At 34.2% G+C, this 16320-nt stretch overlaps 1 protein-coding gene across 1 annotated transcript in view; it reads left to right on the top strand.

Annotated features, from left to right (window-relative positions):
* Nucleotides 1-16320, top strand: part of MEOX2 (mesenchyme homeobox 2) — a 65900-nt gene that overhangs the window by 34143 nt on the left and 15437 nt on the right. The window contains exon 2 of the mRNA XM_007164885.2: nt 16015-16187. Coding sequence (XP_007164947.1) covers nt 16015-16187 — 173 coding nt within the window. The remainder of the gene's footprint in view (nt 1-16014; nt 16188-16320) is intronic.

Here is a 16320-nt window from a genome sequence, read left to right as displayed (position 1 = left end):
CTTATAGCAACTTCTAACCTTTTCTTTGTTCACAGTGACATGAGCATAGCCTCTGTGATTTACCCATTTTGATGAATTGATTGTCAGATCAACACAGCAGGAAGAGTTTTTAATGAATCATACATAAATGTCATCAGTTCTATAGATAAACTTTAGAATACTGCTCTGAATACTATTGTCTAATCATTGAGATCATTCCCAGGTTAGCTAATCATACCCTCTTAGCCTAATCTATCTTTCTTTTCTAGAAGGTTCTAACTATAGACTGTTATCCATGATGTTATGATAGTTTCTGAATCCCAGTATTCAGCTTTGTGAAATAGTAAGGTGTTACAGCAGTGTGCTAGGGCCAGTTAGTAGTGGTTCTAGAGAGGCAGTTGTTAAATTTTCAGGAAGTTTGAGAGCTAGTTGCTGTCACATTAACTTACTGGCTTGAAATTCACTATGGTGAGAGTATTTAAAACATGAAAATACAAACCAGAGCATTTCCTCCCACCTTCCAGCACACAACTGGATAAAATTCATTTGTAGTCATTCAAAAAGAGGATTCAAATATTGCATGTGATTGAAAATGTAAAAATCTAGAAGTGCTTTATATATGTACCAAAATTTGCCTGAATTTGACTAAATGCTCATGTGACCAATGATGACTAAATAAAACAAAATATTTTAAATATTCAGAGTATAAATGTACTCACATACAAACATATATACACTTTTTATTTTGGCTTACTTTGAAAATAAAAGACAATGACATTTAATTACACTCAGGAAAAATGTATGCTTTAATTTTGGCTACACTTTTTAGTAGCAAAGCTGTAAAAAGAAAGTATGAAAGAAATAAAATCATACAGACTTGTAACACCCATTTATTTTTTAAAAGGAAACATAATTAAACCTTGCTGATTGGCCAAAGAAATTATGAGCACAGCTGGGTCTTTTAACATGTGTGTTGGTAGAAAGAGCTAGAAAATATAATCACCTCCTTTTGAAATCAATATCATTTTTTAAAAAACAAATCAACATGTATTTAACTAAATGCTAGGTGAGAAATGACAACTAAGCAATTCAAATAAAATTAAAAGACTAATAAATGTGATTTAGTAAAAATTTCAGTTAGTTAAATCTTATTCATGATATGTTTTAAGTTTAATAATATTATTAATAATAGGTGTATATTATTGGATTCATAATACATCTCAGATATACACACTGTAAATTTGCTCATTTTCCTCTGTACAGCAATCATGTGTAGATTCTGTACATGGGGAATCTGAATTTCAAAAGACTTAAGACCACACAGGTTTAAGTAGCTACAGTGGACTTCTAACTCAGGTTGGCTGGCTTCAAAGCTCCTGATACTTTCTCTAAGTCATTCTTTCCTTCTAAATACATAAAAGTGGTAAATAATATGTAAAGCTGTAAAATGTATATAGCTTTAATTGTAACCACAATTCTGTTTAATCAAGGCAAAACTTTTAAAAATGTATACTATTCAGATTTTTTTCCACCTACTGAAAATTATTGCAAGAGAGCAGAGGATACACTTTGTGTGTGTGTGTGTGTGTGTGTGTGTGTGTGTGTCTGTTGGAAAATTACATTTTAGAAGTAAATTTTGTACTCCTTTTGTACAACACAGATGTTGACCCACAGGTGTTAAGTAAAACATAATGTTGATACTTCAAGCCCCTTTCCCTCCACAGTGTAGTGGAATACTGAATGCTATTCAATACCTAACCTTCATTTCAAAAGCTACGGGCTGTGATCTGTGACATGTGAAAAAATTATTAAACTGTGAGTTTTGACGGAATGCCTTAATTTGATGTAAAATTACAAGCCATGAATTGTCAGGAGGACCTAGATGAAAGCTTTACTTTGTCATAGACTTAACTCTGTACCATTTATATGTTATCTTGGTAGAGATTCAAAATAAGTGTAGAAGATTTTTCAAATCTAATATAAAAGTAATTATGATCATTTTTATTTTTCACACTTCAGTGAAGAGTGAATTTTCTAGTGAAATTCTTACAGTGCTACATTCAAGTCAGTCTCAAAAATATTGTGAAGGCATAGATAATAATTGCATTTAAGTTCTTAAGTTTCTATGTAAGTGTAATTGCATTTAAGACTTCCAAAAAGTATTTTAGAAGCTCCCTATATAGTTAGCAATTCTTAAGGCTTTGCAGAATATTTTATGCCGTATGTGGGATTAAAGGAAGGCTTCATGGTTAGCGTATGTTATATACGCAAATATACACATGTATCTTTCTAAAATTGCTCCCGCCCCCATGAAATGGACTAAGAATGATATTATCCAACTATTTCCCATAAAGTGCTCTTAACAAAAACACAGGTTATGCATCCCAAAACATCAAATTTTGACAATCAAACATCAAACTGTCAAGATAGTATACCCAAAGTGATTATTTATAATTATTTGTGGATTTCTCTTAAGTGGCTTCTACCCCCAACTTGATTGTAAGCTACCTTAAGATAGGTACTATGTCATATTGATCCATTTCCTAGCACTTTACACAGTAAACTATTCATGTTTGTGTCTAACACACAACACTCTCAACATAGAGTATTAGGCCATGGATGCCTGATTCAAAGACGGATTATAGCATAAACTGGTAGGCAAATGCCACTTTATTATTGAGCCTCAGAGTTCAACAAGATTGTCAGATCCCAATACTCCTTTCTCCACCAACAGGCAGATCCCAGACTCGACCATCGTTCCTACCGTCTTTTGTCCAAGAAGTGTAACTCTAGAATCAGTCTTTCTGATCTCAACCTCTTCCTTCATCTCTCAGAATAATATATATATACTAAATGGAGGCTTATCTTTTCCTCTTATTCATTGCAACCATTCTGGCTTCACTGGTCTCTGTCATCAACCACCTTTGCTTCCGTATTCTTTATCGCATAGCCCGGTAGTTCTAAACATTTTACCGTCAAAAATTCTTTTAAATTATCATTTCATCTCTTCAGTCAGATCTTATGTTTCAGATTTTTTTCTAAGTAAATTTCACTGCAGTTTTTGCCAACTCAAAATGTATATAAGTAGTAAGTAGTAGTAATAATTATGAGGAGAAAGAGGATGGTATGACTTGTACACTTTGAGAACCATCATCAACACTTTTGTCATTTAAATATTATTATGCTCAAACATATTTACATCAGACTTTTTTTATTTTGTAAAATTATTAAATCACAAGTTGATTTAATCATAGAGCACTGATTTTATTTTTATTAGTTTTTATAAAGCATGTACTACTTAGTGAATGTAAACAAAATTCTATTTGTGGAGAGTATCTAAGTAATGTTCCATGAATGTAAGTCATAAATTCTTAGACTTCTCCCAATTGCAAAAATCCCTTTACAGAAACAATCACAAATTGACTTAATGCAGATTGGTCACCCTGAGGCTGTTTTCCTTCTTGCCAGTACAGCTGCAACAGAGAAATGGATCACAAAGCATTGAATTCTACCAGCAGCAGTCAAAAGGAAACCAACTGCTGCTTGGTGCATGGGCCAGAATCCCGAGTTGGCTGGGATTTTCCAATTATTTTTATTGTATTACTTTTATCTATTAATTGTCTTTATAACTTATTCTTATTACTGTGAAATTAAAGAAAAATCAATTTATAAGTCATTTGCTATTAATCTTCCCATATAGTTATTTCTGAGGTTAAAAAATACTTATGTGATTAACTTCTCAAACCCTCTACGTGAAGAAAGTTGTAAGTAGACTATGCAATGGGTTCATAATGCTGTTTAGTAAATACTTCTGATTTTATTTTTTTAATCAATTTAAGAATGTTAAACATTTTGTATACTCTAATATCAAGGCAGAATATGACTCTTCTCTACCTAAAACCATATACCTGGCTGCTAGGATTCTTTGCAGGAGAATAAACACATGCAGGTATGCATACACACACACACACACACACACACACACACACACACACACACACACACACACACACACACAAGCACACTATCTGACTTCAGTTTATTGGGTATGCCAGGTTTGGTTAAATTTCATCAAATATCCCAATAAAACTTTCAGAGGAAACAAGAATTCATACATTGATCCCACTGGGCCTTGTAAAATGTCACCTCAACAGTTTCATTGGAAATATCATAATTAAACCTTCAGCTTCATTTGTAGACTAGCCAAAAATAATACACAGATCCTTTTAGAGATTTGTGCATTTTTCAATGTAAAATAAAGCTCTGCTAGTTACTGTGTAAGTTCTAAACTTCCTAGGTTTTAGGTTGACTTCTGTTTTCAGAACAAAATTTTCATATGCTTAAAAAAAAAACTTTCTAACTCCTGATTCTATCAAATCTATCATTTACAATTACTGAGGTCCTTAGGTCCTAGTCTCCCCCTAATAATGGCTAGAGCTTGCAGTTGATTACTGAGTGCCCACAGTATGCAAGTACTATGCTAAATGATTTACTTATTTTATCTCCTTCACTTTAATTCTATGTTAAATATGCGGAAAAGGAAGGTTAATGGTTGGATATGCAGATAAGTGGCAGAGACTGTGGTCTTAACATCTGCTCATTTGGCATTTTGGATAATAAAGATTCTGTTTGTGTAGCTTTCATAGCCATATTTATTATCACAATTAAATAGTGATGTTTCTGAAATCCTTGCTCTTGGGAAGATGCCATGCAATAGGTAAGGATATTTGAGGAGCTGGCAAAATGCTTTTATGTCTCTTTCTATAACTGAATGACACTTGAGGCCTATTAAACATGACCTGCTAGTATGTGATCTCTGATGAGCACTTTAGTCACTCTGAGTCTCTTTACTTCTTATCTATAAATATAGCAGGTGGAACTAGATGATTTGTAAGAATCTGTTCAAGTTCTAAAATTCATGCATATTAAACCAAGATTTATTAATTAAACCAAGATTTACTAATTAAATGATATATATTTAATAAAATAATGGATTTATTATAGCTCTTACATGATTTGACGTATTGTAGAAACATAGCATTGACAAAAAAACTTCATGAGCAATTTTAATCTGCAGACAATCTAGCCATTGACTTGGAGGAGGTAAGGCTTGGCTGTGGAATGAAGGTGGTGGTATTTGCACATAAGACATTTACTTCTGAATCAAGTTGGTCATTCCTAGAGAGAGTTGTGTAACTTGGAGTTATTGATGTTTTGTCTCAAATATTATCTGTACTCAGTGGTTCTCAACTGGGAGTAATTTTGCCCCTTGGGGGCACTGAAAACAATTGGAGACATTCTGAGTGTCACAACTGGGGTAGGGTTGCCAGATTTCACCAATATAAATACACAATTCCAAGTTAAATTTGAATTTTCTATCAAAGATCAATATTTTTAATATAAGTATGTCCCATGCAATATTTGGGGTATACTTAAACTAAAATGCTGTTCATTGTTTATCTGGATTTTAAATTAAACTGGAAGTCCTGCGTAGTATCTGACAACACTGAAGTGGAGATGGGAGTTGCTGCAGGCATCTAGTGAGTAGCAGCCAAGGATGCTGCTAAATATCTTACAATGCCCAGGACAGCCATCACCCACTTATCTTGAATATGTTCATATTTCACTGCATATAAATGTAATAAGAATTATCCAGTCCAAAATGTCAATAGTGCTGAGGGTGGGAATTATGAACTATGTGTAATCGTTTCCTTCACTTGGTATAACATTTAATCTCTTGGGTTTTAAATTTTATAATCGTGACACTGCTTTGGCACTTTTCTATCTGAATATGTCTCCATATTCAGATAGAATATGGACCTGTCTCCATCTGCCATCAATTATATGAAAGATGTGTGCTTTGAAAAGTTAATACAAAGCAATACTGAGTGATGCTTTCTCTTTTTTTAAGCTGAAGGTCATTCAAATTTTTATAACAGAAGAAAGCCCCTTAGGATTGTCACTGAAATCATAACTCATGACCACAGCATGGAAATCAAAGATCCAGAACAGATTCAGAATTAGGTGCTTAGCATTGGGAATATGAACATGAATAAGGCAAATTTCTTAATATTAAATTACCTAAAGTCTAGAATCCAGAGAAGCAAAGCAGACATGAAGATAAATGAAAAACTCAGTAATTTATAAGAGTTACTGCTATAAAAATATATTAAAGTCACTTGCCAAAAAATATATATGGTGAAATGCCAAAAAAGGCTGAGAACAATGGCATAAATGCAAGCCCTCACACTCTTAGAAGACATAGACTTGTCTTCCAGTATATAAAAGAAAACTATGGAAGCTCTGCTCTTCCATGTCCAAGGGATTTATCAAGCTGTTAGCAGAATTGGTGCTGAATTTTCTAAGGCCTCACTGCAAAAACTATGTGGTGCTGTCTGACGTCGAAAGGGATCTCAGTCCCTTTTGACCTGTTGACAGATGTAAATTAGAAATGTCACAATTCTTCTGGCCACTGCCAAGTGACGTAGATCCCTGATTTCTGAGAAGAGTTTCTTTCCCTCCTCATTCTCTCAGGGACACTGTAACACCATGTAACCCCATGCCATTTGCTGACATAGAGCTGAATAGAAGGTGAATGAGAAATGGATTGGAGGTTTGCATCCTCTTCATGTCCTTGACTATTGCTTATGTGTGTATTAAAATGTAACTATGAATGCCCGTATTCATCCCCAATTACTGAATAAATGAGAACAATAGTTGACATCAAACATTTATGTTCTAGTAGGGGAAGTAAAGGATCCATACAGTGGCAGAATGTGGTAAGCATTGTAAAAAGGAAACACGACCATTTCATGGGATCCCAGAGGAGAGGTGCACTTTTAAACTAATATGATCAAGGAAAATATAATGGAATGCTGTATGTCAAAAGCTCTTCACTAGGGGTTCCTGGTCCCATTAGAGGTGGAAATGGTGATCCTTGTGAAAGCCTTTGCTATCAGGCACAATCCAAACAGGTACATGTGCCTTGTTCTGTTGCATCCCCTTGTCCTGGGATATAGCTAGAGGCACAAAGTCAACTCTAGGCTTCTGTCACGAGTTTCTGAGCCTAGAAGTGTGTAGCAAGATTGGAGACGTTTACGTTTACCCTGAAGACATGTGTTGATTTTGTTTTGTGTTAAATACTTTGAATTTGGTAGTGAGAACTAAATCTATGCTAAATTTGACTCAAGTTGCACTATATTTCCATTTTGTGTGTCTTTGGCTTCTTTTTCAATTTTTAGCAAAAATACTGTTTTTATTAAATATATTTGAATTGTACATCAATCATGATATTAATTTCATCAAAATTTCTTAGTTCTTTGACATTTCACTTTGTATTTATGTCACAAAGGAAGAACAATTAAGTTGGCCTCTTACTATCAGAAAGAACTACATAGTAAATAAATAATAAAAAAGGCAAGGTAATGAATTAAAAAAAAATCAACTGTTCACGTCTCATTATTTAAAAACAAAGGGACTCCATCAAGAAGAAGCTGTAAGGTAAAACTATATTCATATATTGATGGGCACAAAAAGTACAGAATTGAAATGAGTTATTGCTTAGGTACCTATTTTATTTTGATCATTTTTATTACATATATTTTTATTGAGGAAAACTGACATACAATACTATAGCAGTTTCAGGTGTAAAACAGTGATTCAGCATTTGTATATGTTGTGGAATGATCACCGTAATAAGTCTAGTTACCATTTGTAACCATACAACATTAATACAATATTATTGACTCTATTCCCCATGCTATACTTTACATTCCCATGATTTATTTATTTTATAACCAGAAGTTTGTACTTCTTGATCTCCTTCACCCATTTCATGGCCCCCCAGGCCCCCAACTTCCCTCTGCAAACACCAATCTATTCTCTGTGTCTGTGAGCCTGGGTGTTATTTTGTTTTGTTTGTTTGTTTTGTTTTGCTTTTTAGATTCCACATATAAGTGAAATCATGTAGTATTTGTCTTTCTCTGACTTATTTCACTTAGCATAATACCCTCAAGGCCCATCCATTTTGTCACAAATGGTAAGACATCATTCTTTTTTACGGCTGAGTAGCATTCCATTGTATATGTATACCACAATTTCTTTATCCATTCATCCATCCATGAACATTTAGGCTATTTCCATATCTTGACTACTGCAAATAATGCTGCAGTGAAGATGTGTATATCTTTTTGAATTAGTTTTTTAAAAAATTTTCTTTGGAGAGATACTCAGTGGTGGAATTGTTGGATCATATGGTAGATCTATTTTTAAGTTTTGGGAGAACCTCCATACTGTTTTTCCATAGTGGCTGTACCAACTTACATTCCCATCAAACAGTGCATGAAGGTTCCCATTTCTTCACATCCTCACCAACACTGTTATTTGTTGTCTTTTTGTTAATAGCCATTCTGACAGATGTGAGATTATATCTCATTGTGGTTTTGATTTGCATTTCCCTAATGATTAGTGATGTTGAGCATCTTTTCAATTGACTTTTTTTGTTATTGAGTTGTATAAGTTCTTTATATATTTTAGACATTAACCCCTAATTGGAAATATGACTTTCAAATGTCTTCTCCCATTTACTAGGTTGCCTTTTCATTTTTTTGATGGCTTACGTCACTGTATAGAAGCTTTTTAGTTGGATGTAGTCCCATTTGTTTATTTTTGCTTTTTTTCCTTTGACTTCGGAGTCATATAAAAAAGAAATTGCTAAGACCAATGTCAGGGGGCTTAATGCTTATGTTTTCCTCTAGGAATTTTATGGATTCAGGTTTTACATTCAAGTGTTTAATCCGTTTTGCATTAATTTTTGTATACGGTGTAAGATAGTGGTTCAGTTTCTTACTTTTGCATATAGCTGTCCAGATTTCCCAACACCATTTATTGAAGAAGCTGTCCTTTCTCCATTGTATATTCTTACCTCCTTTGTTGTAAATTAGTTAACCATATATGGTGGGTTTATTTCTGGGCTCTCTCTTCTGTTCCAATGATCTCTATGTCTGTTTTTTATGCTAATACCATATCGTTTTGGTTACTATAGCTTTGTAATATAGTTTAAAATCAAGGAGGGTGATATTTTCAGCTTTGTTCTTCTTTCTCAAGATTGTTTTTGGCTATTTGGGGTCTTTTGTTGTTCCATACAAATTTTAGAATTATTTGTTCTAGTTCTGTTAAAAATGCATTGGAATTTTTATAGGAATTACATTGAATCTGTAAATTGCTTAGGATAGTATGGACATTTTAACAGTATTAAAATATGAACATACTGATTACTAGTAAGAAGATTGAATCATTAATCAAAAACCTCCCAACAAACAAAATCCAGGACCAGATGTTTCACTGGTGAATTCTACCAAATGTTCAAAGAAGAGTTAATACCTATCCTTCTCAAAGTCTTTCAAAAAATTGAGGAAGAGGGAACACTTCCAAACTTATTTTATGAGGTCAGCATTACCCTGATACCAAAACCAAACAAGAACAACATACACACATAAAATTACAGGCCAATATTGCTGATGAACATAGATACAAAAATTCCCAACAAAATATTAGCAAACCAAATCTAACAATACATTAAGTATTAGCAAACCAAATCTAACAATACCAAATCTAACAATACATTAATGTATTAACAATACATTAATATGATCAAGTGGAATTTTTCAAGGATGGTTTAACATTTGCACATCAATCAACGTGATAGACCACATTGTCAAAATGAAAGATAAAAATCATATGATCATCTCAATAGATGCAAAAAAAGCATTTGACAAAATTCAACTTCAATTTATGGTTAAAAAATAACCTCTCAACAAAGTGGTATAAAGGAAATGCATCTCAACATAATAAAGGCCATGTATTATAAAGCTGCAGCTAATATCATACTCAATGGTAAAAGGCTGAAAGCTTTTCCTCTAAGATCAGGAACAAGACAGGGATGTCCATTATTGCCACTTTTATTCAACATAGTATTGGAAGTCTAAGCTACAGCAATTAGGAAAGAAAAAGCAGTAAAAGACATAAATTGGAATGAAAGAAGTAAAAACCATCACTATTTGCAGATGACATAATACTATATATAGAAAACCCTAAATACGCCACCAAAAAAACTGTTAGAACTAATAAATGAATTCAGTAAAGTTGCAGGACACAAAATTAATATACAAAAATATGCTGCATTTCTATAAACTAGAAATGAACTATCAGAAAGATGACTCAAGAAAACAATCTCATTTACAATCACATCAAAAAGAAGAAAATATCAATACCTAGGAGTAAATTTAACCAAAGAGGTGAAAGACCTATACATTAAAAACTATAATACATTGATGAAAGTAAGTGAAGAACACAAAAAAAAATGGAAAGATATCCTGTACTCCTGCATTGGAAGAATTAATATTGTTAAAATGCCTGTATCTACTTTAAATTGGCTAAAATTCTTATAACTGCTATCATCTTAAAATTATAGAGGAGGGAGGAAGCAAAGAGAAGGACTTTGTTATAATATTTGCCAGTTTATCCCAGGAATGCAATGCAATGCCGAGGTAAGATTATTACCTACTGTGGGGAAACATCTACATATAAGGTGTGGGTGACTTTAAGAGACCCAAATATTTTATTTTTATGTAAATTCTGAGGTATTTATTTTCAAATTATTTATATCCAGATTCATACCAAGTTATTAAATTGGTACTAATTTAAGAACAATCTTGTGCTATTATGTCTGTCTTTCTCGCTCTCATTCTAAAATGTGACCTAAAAATACATAGATTTTTTTTTTTTAATTTAAATTTATTTATTTATTTATTTATTTTTGGCTGTGTTGGGTCTTCGTTTCTGTGCGAGGGCTTTCTCTAGTTGCGGCGAGCGGGGGCCACTCTTCATCGCGGTGCGCGGGCCTCTCACTATCGCGGCCTCTCTTGTTGCGGAGCACAGGCTCCAGACGCGCAGGCTCAGTAGTTGTGGCTAACGGGCCTAGTTGCTCCGCGGCATGTGGGATCTTCCCAGACCAGGGCTCGAACCCGTGTCCCCCTGCATTGGCAGGCAGACTCCCAACCACTGCGCCACCAGGGAAGCCCAAAAATACATAGATTTTATAAAGTATCTTAAGTCTTCATACTCTTTCCCTCTATGTAATTACATCGTGTGGTATGATTTTGTAATGTTACCAATTATAATATTTGCTTATGTAGGTAGCTACTGCTGAATACTGACACAGTCATGTACACTGAATTTTGATTTTCTCACTTTAAGAATTAGTTGTATAAAATTATGCCCAAGTGTATTGGGAAAAAAGTCAAATCTGTAAACTAAAATTTACTCTGACATAATAGTAACTATTCTATTACATAAAAGTTTTAGCTATTCACAGTTAATCTTTCAATATCTCCCACCAAGTAAGAACCTAAATGCCTTTAACAGAAATAAATAGGGTATCCTTTATAAATTATTTGTTCAAAACATACAATTGGCAACACAAATGTAATAAAAATAAATATATCTTCAGTTTCACAATGTGAGATTTATCTGACTTATTTCATTCCTGAAAGCCTACTAGACAATCCCATGAGTAATCAAGGAGGCAATGAAGAGGGAGGCTGGATGATAAACGAGTACATCCACCAATTGATAATCACTGGTCCAGCCCAAAGAATGACTTTTGCATGTTGAATACAACTGTTACTATTACTAAACTGTTACTAAAAATGGAAATTTCTGGTTTTTTTTGGTCTTTGAAATTTGGGTTTGCTTTATAAGAGAAACTGTTATAGTGGCTCTACATTTTTCACATCAATGGTATAAGAAACAGTGGATATTTTCAATGCTAATTTCTAGTCTAGATTTAGCATAGTAGTTTTCAATCCTTTTTTCCCCTTACATACCTCAGTGTATAATAGCCACATTCATTAGTAATAGTAGCTTGCTATGATTGTGGTTCTCAAATCTGGAGAGTGGATCACCTAGAAGATTTAAGAACCCCTGGGGAAGATTGTTTACTCTGAAAAAAAAAAAAAAAATCTGGAAAGGCTGAAATGCCCACTCATTAAGAAGCTGGAGTAGCAAGTTGGATAAGTTTCCCATAAGGAAGGCAATTTCCCGTTTAAATGTGAAAATTACTAGCATCAATAGGATTATTCTATAAATTACCCTACATCTATCCACAATCTCTATGCCTATATAAATATAATTATTAGCTTCCTATATCTACTATTTGCGGAGCTTTGTTAATAATAACAGAATATCTCTCATTTTGAATAGCTTACAAAACATTAATGCAAGAAGTTGCAAAGCACTAGAATAGACTGTGGCTTAGTATTCATTTTTTTCTTCAGAATATGAAATAAGTATTCATTTTAGTCTAAGCTATGGAGACCTTCCTTTACATTTTGATATTTTACAGACATTGGTAAATTATGTTCTTCATTTAAACAAGTTTATAATTTTATTCAGGGTAGCCAAAACTATACTCAATCATACTTTATTATTTCTCTTTTGCTAAAAGGTATTCTGTGCCACTAGTGAACAGACCAAGCCCTCACATTACTTGTCGTCAGTAAAACATTATTATCTTTTGGCATCCTCTTGCACTAGGGGAAATAAAAAGTCACATGTGGAGAAGTTCTAAATGCTAGACAGAAATGATCCTTGGAGGGCAATTTTTATCCTCCACGGAAGTATTGCAGACTTCTTCCATTAGCATAGTCCCAGGGAGCAAAAGGTTAGGGAACTGGGACTGCCAACTATACCTGAACACATAAGTCAACATTTCCTCCAAGCGGTGAGGGAGTGTGAGAGTGCACCCACATGTGCATTAAAGTAGCTGAGACGAGAAACAACAATTGTACTATTTTACATTGCAATGTACTGTACAGATGGTGACATTTTGTTTGCGGTTGTAGGCAAGAAAGGAAGGCAGTTTCCAGACTCCCCCCTCAACACCTACCATTTGGCATAGGATATGGGAGGTTGAAGAAAACGGAGGGAGTTTTGCCTCAGTTGAAACAGCTGGGAAACAGATGGAAGCTAATGTGCAATTTGCCAAAAGCCTCGTCCAAGGCTCTCAACCGTTTTCCACCACAGAAAAGCTAGTCAGGTGATAGTAGTAGAAGCTTCAGGGTCAGCAAACGATGGACTTTGCAAAATACAGGGGAAAAAAGTCAAAAAATGTTTAAAATCCAAGATTATAGAAAATATAAGTCCAGAAATGCAATCCCAAGGAACATGTTTTTCACAGGAAAGAAAAAGTGGGAGCATCATGGGTGGAAACCACAACAGAATCACAGATCCAAGGATAAAAGTGTCCACATAATTAATTGACATTGGTGCCACCTCAGCTACATTGACATTCTCTTTTAGGTAATGAAATCAAGAAGCACATACCCACTCTTTGTCATGTTAATTACAATATAACTATTCCATTTGTGCTTATTGTAAGTGTAAGTGTGCACAATTCACATCATTTTAGTCACTGGATTTCACTTTGTGAGCTACTTTGGTTTGGAATTCAAGCACTTGGTAAGTTGCTTTTGGATATAAATGTTGAATTATAGCCAGACTTTTGTTCAAATTCAGTCACTGGATGTATAAACCTTCTCTTGTATATTTCTAGTTTCAGTGGGCATGCGTATAGATCCACTGCATGTAACCCTTCTTCCAAGAACTGGCCCAAGTTTTGTATGTTTGTGTGTGTCTGTGGCATTTTTGAAGTACTGCTGAATACTGCGAAAGTTAAAAGAAATCGGTTTCAAAAATAAATACAACTTAATAGGCTTTCCTCAATGTGAATTTGTTCATTCATGCTTATATAAGGGAATGTGTTAACCATGAATCATTCCAATTGAATTGCTTATGAGAAAAAATGCCCTGGCTTTGCTTTCAGTTTCCAGAGTTGCATTACTGAAGGGAAAAGAGCATTGTCCCCACATAAAGAATAATCAGCCACAGATTTCAGACTAAACATGGCTCCAAACTGGCAAAAATATACTTTTGATTCACGTGAGAACATGAGTCCTTGTGAGAGGGACTTATCTGAATATTCTGGGCTGTGACTGAGTTTGCCTCTGCCAGTACAGCTGATGGAAAAGTTAAAAAAAAAAAAAAAAAGAAATCAATCAACAGAAAGTTTTGTTCACATAATGCCAGAATAGCAAAATGCACCAAAGATGTGGAGGTTGGCAAATCTGTGGCTTAAAAAAGTGGATAATGCAGGTTCCACTTAGAGCCAGGTAAGTTCACATGGTGTAAACACAGCCTAGCTGAGAACTCACACATCTTCTAATCCGTAACTCATCTGGTCCCAGTGGCTTACAATCAGATACAGTCAGCCTGTGTCTAACATATCACAAACCACTTTTTGCACTGGATAAAGCCCTGACTGCCCTGTCAAGGTGGGGAGGCAGTCAACACGGGGCTATGTGACAAGCCCAGAAATGTGGTCTGTGAATTCTAAAGAATTTATGACAGTGCCAGTGCGCCAGGCAGTGAAACATGCCCTGTGATCCCTCACAGGAAATTAATGGCCAAGTATGCCAAAATTTTGATGCAAACCTATTGCCACTGCTGCTACTAGACCTAGAAAACTTTACATTTGGCCAGCATAGATTCTGGTAAGAGTCAAATCAAAACTGTTTACATTAGAGCACCTTGTCTAGCGGATTTCCATTATGCAGACCCCTCTTGACTTTAGTTAGACTTCCCCCAGCCAGACAGAAAGGAAAAGAGCACTAAAAAAACAACAATATTTTGTACATAGCATATTTAAGCATCATTGGATGAAGAAACAAATACCACTTTAAAAGGTCCTTCATAAAGCTGTACCATACTATATTTGTCAATTTAAAAAATGTCACACTTCGTAATCTGATTGACCGTCATTTTTGCTATATCATTTCTCTCATTTGGCTTCATAGAAGAGTTCATTGTATCACTACCTGGTAAAGGCATCACTATTTGTGTGTACAGGCTCAAAAATAATTAGAAAACTGAAATAATTTTTGAGAGAGTACAGACATGCCACTTTATCTTGATAATGTTGATATTTCACTGAGGTAAATTTGACATGAATTATTAGAGCTGGTATGATTATCTATTACTTGTATATGTAGAATTTTTTTCCATTATAGACACACGTTCTGTTCTTCAGTATGTTAAGAATGTCTTCTAACCTACATCTCAGAGATATTATGAAGATAAGTAAAATATGTTAATTATGTCTTGAACTCTTAGAAGAAAAGATGGCATGATATGCTTGCTGTAAATTATGATTTTTTCTACAGGGCATTATAAGATTTGGTGTTTGGGTACCTAATTTTAGGTGTTGTGCATCTTATGTTTATCTCATATGTAGGGAAAAAACATTTAAAACTCTGTTCATATTTTGAGTTAAATGAACAAAATTGTATTTATAGATTCCACATTGCACTAAGTATTACTCAAAATAAAAGGAGAGCATTGCTATTGCCTTCAAGGAGACTGCACTTAAATTGAAATTAAAAAACCAATAAATACACACACACACGTATGTATGCTTACTCTGAGCTTGAACTGACTTTTATGGTCCAGTTGCTAGATATTTGAATTGCTCAGATAGTCACATACTGAGTCACCACTATTTCTTAGGATCACTCTGTTTAGTCATACTTAGACCTCAAGAATTTATGTTGAAAAACTTATTAGAAGAAATTTTATATCTGAATAGTTTCAGATATAAAATTGTTTTCTAGAGGGGCTTTGTTTTATCTTGTTATTATAACAGCATGTTAAGAGCAGTTAAGTTTTTTGTTCCTATTTCAAAAGAAGAAAACTAGACACTTCCCCAATTAGGTTGTGAGTCACTTGGGGGCACACTGGGAAAAAAAAGAAATTTATCTCACCCTGTTGAGATAAGTCTTACTGTCTTTGGTCTCTCTCTATTTTTACCATGTCTAACGCTACCTGGAAAAGTAGTTACTCAGTAAATGTTTCTGGTATGAATGATAGGATTGAACATGTTTAAATGTATGAACTAAATCTAATTCTCTCTTTTATTTCCAGACTCCCAGGAAGGAAATTACAAGTCAGAAGTCAATAGCAAACCCAGGAAGGAAAGGACAGCTTTTACCAAAGAGCAAATCAGAGAACTTGAAGCAGAATTTGCCCATCATAATTATCTGACCAGACTGAGGCGATATGAGATAGCAGTGAATCTGGATCTCACTGAAAGACAGGTAATGTCGGATATTGAGATTATATGATATTTTTAATTGCTTTGGGTCAACAGTCTTCTCCCGCCATTTTTGAAATATCTAGATCTGTGGTTCTTAAATATCATTGTGAAGACAGATTTTCTCCTTCATGATG

The sequence above is a fragment of the Balaenoptera acutorostrata genome, chromosome 7, assembly GCF_949987535.1.
Source record: "Balaenoptera acutorostrata chromosome 7, mBalAcu1.1, whole genome shotgun sequence".
NCBI classification, from domain to species: Eukaryota; Metazoa; Chordata; class Mammalia; order Artiodactyla; family Balaenopteridae; genus Balaenoptera; species Balaenoptera acutorostrata.
Note: the sequence above shows the minus strand (reverse complement) of the source record. Positions and strands in the feature narration are given on the sequence as shown.